Source organism: Salvelinus alpinus, chromosome 11, assembly GCF_045679555.1.
Source record: "Salvelinus alpinus chromosome 11, SLU_Salpinus.1, whole genome shotgun sequence".
NCBI lineage: Eukaryota > Metazoa > Chordata > Actinopteri > Salmoniformes > Salmonidae > Salvelinus > Salvelinus alpinus.
In genome coordinates, this window is record NC_092096.1 from 54267686 (window position 1) to 54284340 (window position 16655).

General features: G+C 43.2%; 1 protein-coding gene across 1 annotated transcript; it reads left to right on the forward strand.

The window, feature by feature from the left end:
• Nucleotides 1-218: 218 nt before the first annotated feature.
• On the forward strand, nt 219-12631 carry LOC139534434 (uncharacterized). The gene is made up of 12 exons (XM_071333581.1): nt 219-364; nt 633-724; nt 7937-8048; nt 8323-8444; nt 8654-8723; nt 8810-8936; nt 9318-9413; nt 9561-9689; nt 9941-10069; nt 10176-10213; nt 10325-10359; nt 10514-12631. The coding sequence occupies exons 2-12, from the start codon at nt 652-654 to the stop codon at nt 11881-11883; spliced, it is 2301 nt and encodes a 766-aa protein (XP_071189682.1). The 5' UTR covers nt 219-364; nt 633-651; the 3' UTR covers nt 11884-12631.
• The last annotated feature ends 4024 nt before the right edge of the window (nt 12632-16655 follow it).

Here is a 16655-nt window from a genome sequence, read left to right on the forward strand (position 1 = left end):
AAAGGTTAAATCAAATAAATAAACAAACAAACTGATGCCTATTCATGTGATGAAGGATAACACAGTTGTAGCTTGAACATAATGACGCATTTATCAGTTATATCAATGGACAGGCCGATATAACTAATTGAAATGGCCAATGAACAGCGGTAAATATTGCAGAATAGGCTACACCTTCAGATTATATCGTTCAGTTGACTGACAGGAATGTGTAGCTGAAATAGAAACTGATGTTTTAGGACTCGGAGAGATGACAGTTGCACTATAATAGCTTTCGTTTTCTTCGAAGCTGACAACAAATAACCATAGACCAAGCGCACCAACAATATCTATTCAAAGCCGCTGTTTCTATTCAAGGATACTGGTAAGTTTTAAGTCAATTTCACTAAACTATTCCGCTACCTTGCAATGTAAAAATTGTCAAAGGAACACTCAGAACGCGGAACAGATCAATCTCAAATCAAAATGTTCTTTCTTTCCAATGACAGCTGTTTAACTTGAGTCCGTTTATTTATTGATCAAATAGTAGTAGACTCGTTTCTCCTATCGTCGGTGTAAACCTTCAAGATGTGAATTCGAAGTACGAATGTAATCAAACAATTTAACAAAGTCCCATGTTTTCCGTTCAACAGATCATACGTGGATGAGGGTATGGATTATTTAGACATGATGGATCCCTTTTGGATCCACCAACACTATTATCCAAATGAGAAAGTGAACACAGGTAGGCCTGTTATACAGTTGAACTCGACATAGAACTACTTTATTTTATTAGTTCCAAATCGCAGTCATACAACTGAAATAATATACATTTACATACACATACAAATATTGGGGTTTGAGAGACATGTAGGCTACCTTTATCCAGTGGTGGAAATAGTACCCAAATGTCATACTTGCGTAAAAGTATAAATACCTCAATAGAAAGTTACTCAAGTAAAAGTGAAAGTCACCCTTTAAAATCTTACTTGATTAAAAATCTAAAAGTATTTGGTTCTAAATATACTTAAGTATCAAAAGTAAATGTAATTGCTAAAATATACTTAGGTATCAAAAGTAAAAGTATAAATAATAATAATAATATATTAAGCAAAGCAGGTGGCGCCATTTTCTTGTTTTATAAATGGGGCACACCAACACTCCAACACATAATTTACAAACGATGAATTTGTGTTTAGTGACTCAGATCAGATCAGAGGAAGCAGGGATGACCACGTGTTCTCTTGATAAGTGTGTGAATTTGACAATTTTCCTGCCCTGCTAAACACTCACAATGTAAAGAGTACTTTTGGGTGTCGGGGAAAATGTATGGAGGAAAAGTTAATTATTTTCGTTGGGAATGTAGTGAAGTAAAAGTGAAAGTTAAAAAAAATATAAATAATAAGGTAATGTACAGATACTCCAAAAAACGACTTAAGTAGTACTTTAAAGTATTTTTACCTAAGTACTTTACACCACTGCCTATAGCTCTAACTCCCAAAAGTTTTGTGACACTTTAAAGTCCATGGAGAACAAGAGCACCTCCTCCCAGCTGCCCACTGCACTGAGGCTAGGCAACACGGTCACCACTGATAAATCCATGATAATATAACATTTCAATAAGCATTTCTCTACGGCTGGCCATGCTTTCCTCCTGGCTACCCCAACCCCGGCCAACAGCTCCGCACCCGCCGCAGCTACTTGCCCGAGCCTCACCAGCTTCTCCTTCACCCAAATCCAGATCGCAGATGTTCTGAAAGAGCTGCAAAACCTGGACCCATACAAATCAGCTGGTCTAGACAATCTGGAACCTCTCTTTCTAAAATTATCCGCCGCCACTGTTGCAACCCCTATTACCAGTCTGTTCAACTTCTCTTTCGTATTATCCGAGATCCCTAAAGATTGGAAAGCTGCCGCGGTCATCCCCCTCTTCAAAGGGGGTGACACTCTAGTCCCAAACTGTTATAGACCTATATTCATCCTGCCATGTCTTTCTAAAGTCTTTGAAAGCCAACTTAATAAACAGATCACTGACCATTTCGAATCCCACCGTACCTTCTCCGCTGTGCAATCCGGTTTCCGAGCTGGTCATGGATGCACCTCATCCACGCTCAAGGTACTAAACGATATCATAACCGCCATCAATGAAAGACAGTACTGTGCAGCCGTCTTCATCGACCTGGCCAAGGCTTTCGACTCTGTCAATCACCGTATTCTTATCGGCAGATTCAATAGCTTTGATTTCTCAAATGACTGCCTCGCCTGGTTCACCAACTACTTCGCAGACAGAGTTCAGTGTGTCAAATCGGAGGGCCTGTTGTCCGGACCTCTGGCAGTCTCTATGGGGGTACCACAGGGTTCAATTCTCGTGCCGACTCTTTTCTCCGTATATATCAACGATGTCACTCTTGCTGCGGGCGATTCCCTGATCCATCCTCTATGCAGATGACACCATTCTGTATACATCTGGCCCTTCTTTGAACACTGTGTTAACTAACCTTCAAACGAGCTTCAATGCCATTCAACACTCCTTCCGTGGCCTCCAACTGCTCTTAAACGCTAGCAAAACCAGATGTTTGCTTATCAACCGTTCGCTGCCCGCACCCTCCCCGCCTCAATACTCTGGACGGTTCTGACCTAAAATACGTGGACAACTACAAATACCTAGGTGTTTGGCTAGACTGTAAACTCTCCTTCCAGACTCATATCAAACATCTCCAATCCAAAATCAAATCTAGAATCGTCTTTCTATTTTGCAACAAAGCCTCCTTCACTCACGCTGCCAAACTTACCCTAGTAAAACTGACTATCCTACTAATCCTCGACTTTGGCGATGTCATCTACAAAATAGCTTCCAATACTCTACACAGCAAATTGGATGTAGTCTATCACAGTGCCATCCGTTTTGTTACCAAAGCGCCTTATACCACCCACCACTGCGACCCGTATGCTCTAGTCGGCTGGCCCTCGCTAGACCCACTAGCTCCAGGTCATCTATAAGTCTATGCTAGGTAAAGCTCCACCTTATCTCAGCTCACTGGTCACGATAACAACACCCACCCGTAGCACGCGCTCCAGCAGGTATATTTCACTGGTCATCCCCAAAGCCAACACCTCCTTTGGCCGCCTTTCCTTCCAGTTCTCTGCTGCCAGTGACTGGAACGAATTGCAAAAATCGATGAAGCTGGAGACTTACATTTCCCTCACTGTACATAGTCCATCTGTAAATAGCCCACCCAATCTACCTACCTCATCCCCATATTGTTTTTATTTACTTTGCTGCTCTTTTGCACACCGGTATCACTACTTACACACCATCATCTGCTCATCATCATCTGCTCATCTATCACTCAGTCGTAATCTGCTAAATTGTAATTACTTTGCTACTATGGCCTATTTATTGCCTTACCTCCTCATGCATTTTGCACACTGTAACGATTCTCGTTGGTGGAAGGAGAGGAGGACCAAAATGCAGCGTGGTAAGTGTTCGTCATATTTAATTAAAACTGAACACTACACAAAACAACAACGAGGAAAAACGAAAATGAAACAGTTCTGCCAGGTGAACATACACTAAACAGAAAACAAACACCCACAACCAAAATGGGGAAAACAGGCTACCTAAATATAATTCTCAATCAGAGACAACGAACGACAGCTGCCTCTGATTGAGAACCATATCAGGCCAGACATAGAAATACAACAACATAGAAAACAGAACATAGACTACCCACCCCAACTCACGCCATGACCAACCTAACACAAAGACATACAAATAAACTAAGGTCAGAACGTGACAGTACCCCCCCCCAAAGGTGCGGACTCCGGCCGCAAAACCTGAACCTATAGGGGAGGGTCTGGGTGGGCGTCTGTCCGCGGTGGCGGCTCTGGCGCGGGACGTGGATCCCACTCCACCATAGTCTTTGCCCGCTTAAGTGGCGCCTTTGGAGCGGCGACCCTCGCCGCTGATCTCGGACTGGGAACCCTTGCAGCGGGCCCTGAATAGATGGGAGACTCCGGCAGCGCCGGACAGGTGGGAGACTCCGGCAGTGCTAGAGTGAAGGGCGGCTCCGGCAGCGCCGGCGTGAAGGGCGGCTCCGGCAGCGCCGGCGTGACGGACGGCTCCGGCAGCTCCTGAATGACGGACGGCTCCAGCAGCTCCTGACTGACGGGCGGCTCCGGCAGCTCCTGACTGACGGGCGGCTCCGGCAGCTCCTGACTGACGGGCGGCTCCGGTAGCTCAGGACAGACGGGCGGCTCTGGCAGCTCAGGATAGATGGGCGGCTCTGGCAGCTCAGGACAGACAGGCGGCTCTGGCAGCTCAGGACAGACGGGCGGCTCTGGCCTGGAGAGAGAACCTGGAGGGAGGAGACGGAGAGACAGCCTGGTGCGTGGCGCTGCCACAGGACCTACCAGGCTGGGGAGACCTACAGTAGGCCAGTTTTTTATGCATATATGATGAACAGAGAGTAGCAGTAGCATAAAAAGAGGGGTTGGCGGGTGGTGGGACACAATGCAGATAGCCCGGTTAGCCAATGTGCGGGAGCACTGGTTGGTCGTGCCAATTGAGGTAGTATGTACATGAATGTATAGTTAAAGTGACTATGCATATAAGATAAACAGAGAGTATCAGCAGTGTAAAAGAGGGGTTGGGGGGGGGGGGCACACAATGCAAATAGTCCGGGTAACCATTTGGTTACCTGTTCAGGAGTCTTATGGCTTGGGTGTAAAAACTGTTGAGAAGCCTTTTTGTCCTAGACATGGCACTCCGGTACTGCTTGCCATGCGGTAGTAGAGAGAACAGTCTATGACTGGGGTGGCTGGGGTCTTTGGCAATTTTTAGGGCCTTCTTCTGACACCGCTTGGTATAGAGGTCCTGGATGACAGACAGCTTTGCCCCCGTGATGTACTGGGCCGTACGCACTACCCTCTGAAGTGTCTTGTGGTCGGAGGCCGAGCAATTGCCGTACCAGGCAGTGATGCAACCGGTCAGGATGCTCTTGATGTTGCAGCTGTAGAACCTTTTGAGGATCTCAGGACCCATGCCAAATCTTTTTAGTTTCCTGAGGGGGAATAGGCTTTGTCGTGCCCTCTTCACGACTGTCTTGGTGTGTTTGGACCATTCTAGTTTGTTGGTGATGTGGACACCAAGGAACTTGAACTTGAAACTGCTCCATTACAGCCCCATCGATGAGAATGGGGGCGTGCTCGGTGCTCCTTTTCCTGTAGTCCACAATCATCTCCTTTGTCTTGGTTACGCTGAGGGATAGGTTGTTATTCTGGCACCACCCGGCCAGGTCTCTGACCTATTCCCTATAGGCTGTCTCGTCGTTGTCGGTGATCAGGCCTACCACTGTTGTGTCGTCTGCAAACTTAATGATGGTGTTGGAGTCGTGCCTGGCCATGCAGTCGTGGGTGAACAGGGAGTACAGGAGGGGACTGAGCACGCACCCCTGGGGAGCTCCAGTGTTGAGGATCAGCGTGGCAGATGTGTTGCTACCTACCCTCACCACCTGGGGGCGGCCCGTCAGGAAGTCCAGGATCCAGTTGCAGAGGGAGGTGTTTAGTCCCAGGTTCCTTAGCTTAGTGATGAGCTTTTAGGGTACTATGGTGTTGAACGCTGAGCTGTAGTCAATGAATAGCACTCTGACATAGGTGTTCCTTTTGTCCAGGTGGGAAAGGGCAGTGTGGAGTGCAATAGAGATTGCATCATCTGTGGATCTGTTTGGACGGTATGCAAATTGGAGTGGGTCTAGGGTTTCTGGGATAATGGTGTTGATGTGAGCCATTACCAGCCTTTCAAAGCACTTCATGGCTACGGACGTGAGTGCTACGGGTCTGTAGTCATTTATGCAGGTTGCCTTTGTGTTCTTTGGCACAGGGACTATGGTGGTCTGCTTGAAACATGTTGGTATTACAGACTCAATCAGGTACATGTTGAAAATGTCAGTGAAGACACCTGCCAGTTGGTCAGCACATGCCCGGAGCACACGTCCTGGTAATCCGTCTGGCCCCGCAGCCTTGTGTATGTTGACCTGTTTTTATTGTGTTAAAAAAAAAAAGAGCCATGCGTCCTCCGAAACACAACCCAACCAAGCCGCACTGCTTCTTAACACAGCGCGCATCCAACCCAGAAGCCAGCCGCACCAATGTGTCGGAGGAAACACCGTGCACCTGGCGACCTTGGGCCGAGCTCCATGGATGCGATGAGACAAGGATATCCCTACCGGCCAAACCCTCCCTAACCCGGACGACGCTAGGCCAATTGTGCGTCGCCCCACGGACCTCCCGGTCGCGGCCGGCTACGACAGAGCCTGGGCGCGAACCCAGAGTCTCTGGTGGCACAGTTAGCTCTGCGATGCAGTGCCCTAGACCACTGCACCACCCGGGAGGCCCATGTTGACCTGTTTTAAGGTCTTACTCACGTCGGCTACAGGGAGCGTGATCACACAGTCGTCCGGAACAGCTGATGCTCTCATGCATGCCTCAGTGTTGTTTGCCTCGAAGCGAGCATAGAGTGATTTAGCTCATCTGTTAGGCTCGTGTCACTGGGCAGCTCGCGGCTGTGCTTCCCTTTGTAGTCTGTAATAGTTTGTAAAAGCCCTGCCACATCCGACGAGCGTCGGAGCCAGTGTAGTATGATTCAATCTTAGCCCTGTATTGACGCTTTGCCTGTTTGATGGTTCGTCGCAGGGCATAGCGGGATTTCTTGTAAGCTTCCGGGTTAGAGTCCCGCACCTTGAAAGCGGCAGCTCTAGCCTTTAGCTCAGTGCAGATGTTGCCTGTAATCCATGGCTTCTGATTGGGGTATGTACGTACAGTCACTGTGGGGACGACGTCCTCAATGCACTTATTGATAAAGCCAGTGACTGATTTGGTGTATTCCTCAATGTCATCGGAAGAATCCTGGAACATGTTCCAGTCTGTGATAGCAAAACAGTCCTGTAGTTGAGCATCTGCTTCATCTGACCACTTTTTTATAGACCGAGTCACCGGTGCTTCCTGCTTTAATTTTTGCTTGTAAGCAGGAATCAGGAGGATAGAGTTGTGGTCGGATTTACCAAATGGCGAGGGAGAGCTTTGTATGCGTCTCTGTGTGTAGAGTACAGGTGATCTAGAATTTTTTTCCTTCTGGTTGCACATTTAACATGTTGATAGAGATTTGGTAGAACTGATTTAAGTTTCCCTACATTAAAGTCTCCGGCCACTAGGAGCGCCTCCTCTGGGTGAGTGGTTTCCTGTTTGCTTATTTCCTTATACAGCTGACTGAGTGCGGTCTTAGTGCCAGCATCTGTTTGTGGTGGTAAATAAACAGCCACGAAAAGTATAGCTGAGAACTCTCTAGGCAAGTAGTGTGGCCTGCAATTTATCACAATATACTCTACTTCAGGTGAGCAAAATCTAGAGACTTCCTTAGATTTCGTGCACCAGCTGTTGTTTACAAATATGCACAAACCGCCCCCCCCCCCCCATCTTACCTGATTGTGCTGTTCTATCCTGCCGGTGCAGCGTATATCCCGCTAGCTGAATATCCATGTCGTCCTTCAGCCACGATTCCGTGAAACATAGGATATTACAGTTTTCGATGTCCCTTTGGTAGGATATTTGTGATTGTACCTCATCTAATTTATACTTAAGTATATTTTAGCAATTACATTTACTTTTGGTACTTAAGTATATTTAAAACCAAATACTTTTTGACTTTTTCTCAAGTAGTATTTTACTGGGTGACTTTCACTTTTACGTAAGGTATTTTATATTAAGGTATCTTTACTTTTACTCAAGTATGACAATTGGATACTTTCCCCACCACTGGCCAACACACACAAAACATTGCATAACGACATATACAGTATTTAGCCTAGCCTAGACGACACAACACAATATAGCTACTGTATGAGCTGCCTCTCTGTCAGTCATCATGCCACTAATTATTAATATTCTGTCCTTATTTTAGACAATAAAACCATACTCTATTATGGTTTGCACAATCAAGGGGCAACCTGTTATTTGAACAGTGTGCTTCAGGTCCTCTTCATGACTAAAGGCTTCAGAGAGGCTGTGGAAAGGTTTGGGTACTCCTACTCTTCTGTCACATTTTCTGTTGGGAATACAAAAAAAGCCAGGCTATTTACTGGCAATTGTCAAAAGCTTTTCAAAATTGATAACAAGCTATGCACTTTTGGAGATATACAGTAACCAAGTAGCCTCTATCCCTAGTGGCTGTAAGAGTACATTTATTGGCTATTGACAATAATAATATGAATCTTAACTGCCAATAAGTTATTAAGAGATTTTGCTAATAAATATGACAATTTATAGTTCTTAAATGTCTCTTTACAGCCAAGAGCAGGTTAATGTTGAACAGAACACGTTTGATCTTCAGCTGAAATGTTTGTTTGAGACTTTAAAGAAAAAACAAGCTCACACTAAAGATGTCACATCAAAACTGGGCATTGAAAAGGGTAAGTCAAGCAAAAGTATCAGAGCTGAGAAGTAATCTGCATTTTATGTATCAGCATAGGTGTACAGGCACTTTAATAGCACGGTATTTGATGATACAATTGAAAAGAGTATTCTTTGACTGTATAACCAATTGCCTGAATGAGTGTAGGCCTACCATTCATTAAATCATTGGGTGTACCATTAATTGTTTCTATTGCTTCCAATGCAGTGTTCGAGCAAGGTGATGCTGCTGAATATTTCGAGAAGATTTTAAGCAAGGTCAATCCGGATGTGTCTAAGGTACTGCTTCGCTCAACAAATGTAGGTGCAATTCAATGTATAGAAGTTATGAAATTACAAGACTGACAAAAGTTTTTTTTTTTTTGATATTTCAAGGACATTTGAAGCACACTGCCACCTGTTCTATATCTGACCGTCATGTGAACAGTGATGAAGTTGGTCCATTTTGGACTGTGCCACTCTCAATGGAAGATAACAACTACTACAGTGTGGTAGGGAAACGCCTAATTCACCTATTATAGCAACTCTAACATGTTCTACATACAGGGCTACCTAATACTTCAAATGCCATGTAGTATGCAATGTGTCTTAATGATATTTAATTGTAGTTGGTATGTGCAAATTTTGTATTGTAAAAAAAAGACATACATCTAGTTAAATGTTTTTAATTAACAGCATATTCGTTCAGTGAGAATGTATTTTACTGTATGTTGGAATTTGAGGAAAAAAGCAAATGAATTACATTTAGGCTTATTGTATGATAATAATGCCAACATTTGATATTTTGTGACAAATTGGTTGAGGCAAATAACACTGTACCATTGGGCTGCTGAAGTTGGAGGTGCAAGATACAATTTTGTTTGTTTTTTCAGAGAGATGGTTTTGAGGATTTTTTCAAGTCTTCAACTGTCAGTGGTGACAATCAGATGTACTGTGACTACTGCGATGGGAAAACAGACGCAATCCTTGTGAGTAATGGTATACAATCAATACTCAATCAATATGCTACATCGATACTTGTATCAAAAGCTTCTTAAAAAGGTAACACTGTGAAAAATACTATGTTACTGGGTCTTCTTCTAGAGGTGTGATAATAGTGTGTTTTGTGTCTCCAGGCATGTGAGATGGAACATCCCCCAGAGATTCTGACTCTGCTCCTCAAGAGGTTTCAGTTTGACTACCACAGGATGTCATATGTCAAAATTGAGAGCTGTGTGGAGGTGCCTCACACGTTACAGACAAAGGTAACTATAAAACGTTTTTCCTTGAACAGGTTATTGTGTTATAAAACACTTTTTTATTAGGTTGTATAACTTAGGTAGTAATGTTAATTGCCTTTAAAAATAGAGTAGGATTGTAAATATGTGTTTTCAGTGTGTTACTTTATAGCCCTCCTCCTCTCTGTACCTTTCCCTACTTTTGGCCCTATCTGATAAAGCTCCGTGGTTTTCCTGTTCATGACAGACCTTTTGATTTACTCAATGTCTCTGAACAGGACTGTGACTATGAACTCTATGCAGTTGTGGACCATGTGGGAAGTCTAAGAGGTGGACATTACACTGCTAGAATCAAGTCCTATCAGAATCACAACTGGTATGTGTTCGATGACAGCTACGTCACACAGGTAAGGGATACTTCGCTTTTTAAATCTAGTATAAACCACCCTGCTATTTCCTCAACATGCATCCCATCCCTAGTTATAGTTGAACACTGCTGCTCCTCTCTTACAGCTCAATTCAAAACCATTTGAACAAGATGAGAGTTTTAGGTAAATATAGATGTGGGTGCGCTTTATTTGCAAACTTGTGTCCATTTAATTAAGTTTAATTGTCAAATTAGAAAAGCCTTGAAGTAACTAATTATTATTCCATTACTGTAGGTCCCAGAGTGCGTACCTGCTTATGTACAGGAAATGTAAGTTAACAAATGTGAATTGTCTTTTTTATCTATTTGGTATATTTTATCCATGTCATTCATGTGATTCTACTTCTCCATAAGGTCAAACATTCCTCTATTTGATAAATCACAGTGTTACTTCTGTCACTGTTAATTTCCCTCCGTTTCTAAGTGGATTCTCCAGATCGTCAGATGAACCATGAAACCGATCACAAATGTTCACTCAGTGACTCTCAACAATCTACTCCTTCCTGTTCCTTTGAGACGGGAGCCAGCGGAACAAGCGAAGAAGAAGAGAGAAAAGTTCAATCAAATCAATCTATCAATCCAGTTGACTTGGTAGGGAGAACAGAAGTTGTCCCAGAGGAAAGACAGAAAGATGATGGAAAGGTCGTTGATATGATAAGACAGATGAACATAAAAGATAAGAGTGGAGAGGATAACGTTGCTGCTACTGATGATAAAGATAATTATTTTAATGGAGAGGAAGAACAGAAAGTAGGGGATGATGTTGTTGGACAAAAAGAACAGGAAGGTGAAGTGGCCAATGTTGAGGTGCAAATGAATGATGAACGGAGCAGGGAAGAGGGTCATGGTATGACAAGAAAGTATCATGGTGTAAAAGGAGAACTGGAAGAGGATGTTGTGGATGAAGCTGGACAGAATCAAAGAGATAAGGCAAGGAAAAGGGAGGATATTGTTGTGCATGTTGTGGATGAAGCTGGACAGAATCAAAGAGATAAGGCAAGGAAAAGGGAGGATATTGTTGTGCATGTTGTGGATGAAGCTGGACAGAATCAAAGAGATAAGGCAAGGAAAAGGGAGGATATTGTTGTGGATGAAGCTGGACAGAATCAAAGAGATAAGGCAAAGAAAAGGGAGGATATTGTTGTGGATGAAGCTGGACAGAATCAAAGAGATAAGGCAAAGAAAAGGGAGGATATTGTGGTGGATGAAGGTGGACAGAATCAAAGAGATAAGGCAAAGAAACGGGAGGATATTGTTGTGGATGTAGATAACGTCTTGGAAAATGGAACAGAGGGTGATGTGATGAATAGAAAGGATGTGGTTGTGACGGACAGAGACGGAGATAATAATGAGAGGAAGAGGAATAGAGATGGTGCAGCAAAGACAAAGCCAGGTAGAATAATAGATGACACTGGGGATGATAGAACAGCAAAAATAAATGGTGGTGAGCTAAAGACAATACAGGTTGAAGTGGCAAAGTTAGGAGAGGATTGTGATGTGACAACGATGAGTCAAACTAACCACAGTAAATATCCCAGTTCCGTTAGTACATTTCAGAACAGACTGACAGCCACCCCAGATGAAACAACAACATGTTTTTGCTTCAAGAGAAAAAGAAAGGGAGGGGAAAAGATCAGTGAACATGACAAAAGGAAGAAAATGGAATTGGAGATGAGCAGAGAAGGTGAAAAGAAGAGTATGTTAGGAGGACAGAGTAGAAAAGAGAAAAAGAAGGAAAAGGCAAATAGAAAGAAACAATTGAAAAGAGATGAGGAAATAAAGAAAAGCTCATAGAGAGAATAAAGGAGGTAAAGAAGAACCCAGTGGGAAAGAAAAAAGGTTACCTTGAAGTTTAAATTGATACTAATAAATAGAATGAAATGAAAATCATGAGAATGGTTCAATCTAAAACTAAGTAATGAACTTTGATGATATTCTCAATTGAACCAAACAACAACATTAGTGAGACAGCTGTGATAAATTGCTCTTCTAATTTTGCCAAACTGACATGGCTTGGCATTGTGCTTGTGTATATAGATTCAAACAGAGCTATAGTGTGCACCGGTTTTGATAATGAAACAATGGTAATGGCATTAACTTCGGATCTGAATAATGTAAGGAATCATTTTTGTAATTCATACATTTAATAGAATTAAAACTGGATTCAAATGACCCTTTTTGTCTCCCCCTGCTTCACACTACCTGCTCAAATTCAACCCACATCCTAGAACCTTTCACTTTCCATCTTTCCATAACATATGCTTGATGTCACGGTTCAGTTTACCAATTCAGTTCATGCCATTGATCCTTGAACATCTCTGATACAGATCCATCACAATCACTGTTGCCTGCAAAGATATGATTGGAACTCAAAAACATTATACTTTTATTGAAGTGGTGGATTATTTTATGCCCCTTTATCACATTCTCTCAGGCTGACTATATGTTTATAATCCCAGAGTGCACAGACCAAGGTACACTGACCTGGGACCTCATTCCTTTGACTATCACCATGGCAATAGGTCACAAAACGGGAACATATTTGAACAGAGACAGGTCATTTCTGATCATGTGATTAACTGTTGATGGAATTTATAGTTTTAAATGAATGATTAGAATACTCCACTCTGAAACCATATAATTGTAGAAATTGACTAGAATCATAAAGTTATAATTAATGATGTGTGTAGTTTTAGTCAGTAAAACAATATGTCTATTATAGTATCTTGAACACAGACTGTCTGAGCAAGATTCGGTGCCGACCTTGGCTAGGGGCCACTGAGAGATTGGGGAAAGGACAGGGAGTGATTCTCACGGTGTTCTCACGGTCCCTAATCTTTGTCGGCTGGGTAGGAGGACAGTGTGGGCGTAAGATACCTACTGTTTGTGTGCAAATGTATGTGCACATTAATTATTTTTGTGTGCAAGAGTATGTGCGTAAGGAGCTAGTATAAAATGAATGGTTTTGTACAACTAACCAGCGCGCCCATGAATAAACCTTATTGACTATTTTAGCTGGGCCTCCGTCTGTTTCATTTCAATCAGTATCTTACAAATTCTGATTAGCAGACTGAGTAGTTTAATTGAATTGGTTTATGAACATCGATAACATAATTCTCATGACATTAACTACACCTGATTCCTGCCATATACAGGTGTAACTGGAATGTCCCTGGTTGGCTCATGTTCTCTTCCCTAGGAGTTGACCTATTTTAACTTTCCATCCTACCTCTTTTGTCCTCTCATTTATAATATGGTACAAACACACACACACACACACACACACACACACACACACACACACACACACACACACACACACACACACACACACACACACACACACACACACACACACACACACACACACACACACACATTAAAATACATCAAAGAGAAGTAGTGCTCATTATCTGGTCTCCAAGTTGCCACACCAATAACAAACAATACTATTTACTGTGCCATACAGATTGCAAAATAGTTGGGAAGAGATTTTTGATGTACCGATTCCATGGTACAGGGTGTATGAGCTGATTTATAAAACAACGCAAGATTCAAGACTTCGTGCTTTTCAGCTAAAATTATTATATAGAATTCTTGCTACCAACAAAATGTTGAATATTTTGGGCATAAAATCATCGAAGCTCTGCAGATTTTGTTGTGAGGATAAAGAATCAATAGACCATTTATTTTGGTATTGCCCTCAGGTAGCCTGTTTCTGGTCTCAGGTTCAGCAATCACAGTATCCAAGATGGCATAGTAGTCAGACGTCCTTTGTCCTCGTCTTGTCGTGTCCCGTATATATGTATATATTTACACCTTTCTTCGCATATCTTTTATATATTTTCCTTTTCCAAAAACTCAACTTCAAATCACTTTCCTGCAACCCGCCTCACCAATTTAAAAAAAAGTATTATTTACCTCAAATCTGAAAATCCACAATAGAAGCTAGCCAGAAGCTAAACAGAAGCTAGCCAGAAGCTAACCAGAAGCTAGCCAGAAGCTAACCAGAAGCTACCCAGAAGCTAGCCAGTTTACTGGCTAACGTTAGTATTTCAGCTAACCACGGTTTGTGGTCTTCAGCTATTCCTTTAGCTCGAAAATCTATCGCCACTTTTGTACAACGCGACTCACTCAGACCAGAACATACCAGACATATTTTTCTCCATATCCCCGGATTTCAACCGCAAGCTCTTGACATTTACACCTGGATTTTGCAGCTAGCTAGCTGCTACCCATGTGACTATTGGCTTACGTCGATCCCGGAGCAAACATAAATTATTCCGGAGCTAGCCAGCTGAAGAGTTCCATCAGCCACTCCTGGGCTACAATCACCTATCCGGATCCGTTTTACTGCCAATGCGGAGCCCCACCGGGCCTTCACGACTGGACTACCGACGATATCTGCCCAAGGGAGTTATCCAACTGGCACCTCCGTCGCAACGTTACCTGAACGCCCATCTGCGGCCCGCTAATCGTTAGCTGTCTTATCGGCTGCTATCTGAATAAGTCTATCGGACAATTTTTCTTGGGTCACTATAACTATATCTATTTTGCCAATTGGATTGATCCCCTCTACCACACGGAACCCCACTAATCTACCGTCGGAAACGCACGAGGTGGCTAAAAACAGACCTCCATCCTATGCTAACTTGCTACCGATGGCCCGGGTAGCTGTCTGAATCGCTGTGACCCCAACCAACCTCTACTCACTGGACCCTTCTGATCACTCGACTAAGCATGCCTCTCCTTAATGTCAATATGCCTTGTCCATTGCTGTTCTGGTTAGTGTTTATTGGCTTATTTCACTGTAGAGCCTCTAGCCCTGCTCACTATTTTATTTATTTATTTAACCTTTATTTAACCAGGTAGGCAAATTGAGAACACGTTCTCATTTACAATTGCGACCTGGCCAAGATAAAGCAAAGCAGTTCGACACATACAACAACACATAGTTACACATGGAGTAAAACAAACATATAGTCAATGATACTGCTATACCTTATCCAACATTTCAGTTCCACCACCCACACATGCTATGACATCACCTGGTTTCAATGATGTTTCTAGAGACAATATTTCTCTCATCACTCAATACCTAGGTTTACCTCCACTGTATTCACATCCTACCATACCTTTGTCTGTAAATTATTCCTTGAAGCTATTTTATCGCCCCCAGAAACGTCCTTTTACTCTCTGTTCTAGACGTTCTAGACAACCAATTCTCATAGCTTTTAGCCGTACCCTTATCCTACTCCTCCTCTGTTCCTCTGGTGATGTAGAGGTGAATCCAGGCCCTGCAGTGCCTAGCTGCAGTGCCTAGCTCCACTCCTATTCCTCAGGCACTCTCTTTTGATGACTTCTGTAACCGTAATAGCCTTGGTTTCATGCATGTTAACATTAGAAGTCCCGTCCCTAAGTTTGTTTTATTCACTGCTCTAGCACACTCTACCAACCCGGATGTTCTAACCGTGTCTGAATCCTGGCTTAGGAAGACCACCAAAAATTCTGACATTTTCATCCCTAACTACAAAATTTTCAGACAAGATAGAACGGCCAAAGGGGGCGGTGTTGCAATCTACTGCAAAGATAGCCTGCAGAGTTCTGTCCTACTATCCAGGTTTGTACCCAAACAATTTGAATTTCTACTTTTAAAAATCCACCTCTAAAAACAAGTCTCTCACCATTGCCGCCTGCTATAGACCACCCTCTGCCCCCAGCTGTGCTCTGGACACCATATGTGAACTGATTGCCCCCCATCTATCTTCAGAGCTCATGCTGCTAGGCTGGAACATGCTTAACACCCCAGCCATCCTACAATCTAAGCTTGATGCCCTCAATCTCACACAAATTATCAATGAACCTACCAGGTACCACCCCAAAGCCGTAAACACTGGCACCCTCATAGACCTCTGCTGTTTTCAACCAAGATCTCAGCGATCACTGCCTCATTGCCTGCATCCGTAATGGGTCAGCGGTCAAACGACCTCCACTCATCACTGTCAAACGCTCCCTGAAACACTTCAGCGAGCAGGCCTTTCTAATCGACCTGGCCGGGGTATCCTGGAAGGATATTGATTTCATCCCGTCAGTAGAGGATGCCTGTTTTTTTTTTTTTAATGCCTTCCTTACCATCTTACATAAGCATGCCCCATTCAAGAAATTTAGAACCAGGAACAGATATAGCCCATGGTTCTCTCCAGACCTGACTGCCCTTAACCAACACAAAAACATCCGATGGCGTTCTGCATTAGCATCGAACAGCCCCCGTGATATGCAACTTTTCAGGGAAGCTAGAAACCAATATACACAGGCAGTTAGAAAAGCCAAGGCTAGCTTTTTCAAGCAGAAATTTGCCTCCTGCAACACAAACTCAAAAATGTTCTGGCACACTGTAAAGTCCATGGAGAATAAGAACATCTCCTCCCAGCTGCCCACTGCACTGAAGATAGGAAACACTGTCACCACTGATAAATCCACTATAATTGAGAATTTCAATAAGCATTTTTCTACGGCTGGCCATGCTTTCCACCTGGCTACCCCTACCCCGGTCAACAGCACTGCAC

What these genes read in the sequence shown, in the direction of transcription:
- LOC139534434 (XM_071333581.1), top strand. Translation starts at nt 652, where the DNA reads ATGGATTATTTAGACATGATGGATCCCTTTTGGATCCACCAACACTAT. An exon ending in GTCAATCCGGATGTGTCTAA is followed by an intron (nt 8,724 to 8,809) that starts GGTACTGCTTCG and finishes TTTTTTTTTTTT; the next exon opens with GATATTTCAAGGACATTTGA. An exon ending in CCTGCTTATGTACAGGAAAT is followed by an intron (nt 10,360 to 10,513) that starts GTAAGTTAACAA and finishes TCCGTTTCTAAG; the next exon opens with TGGATTCTCCAGATCGTCAG.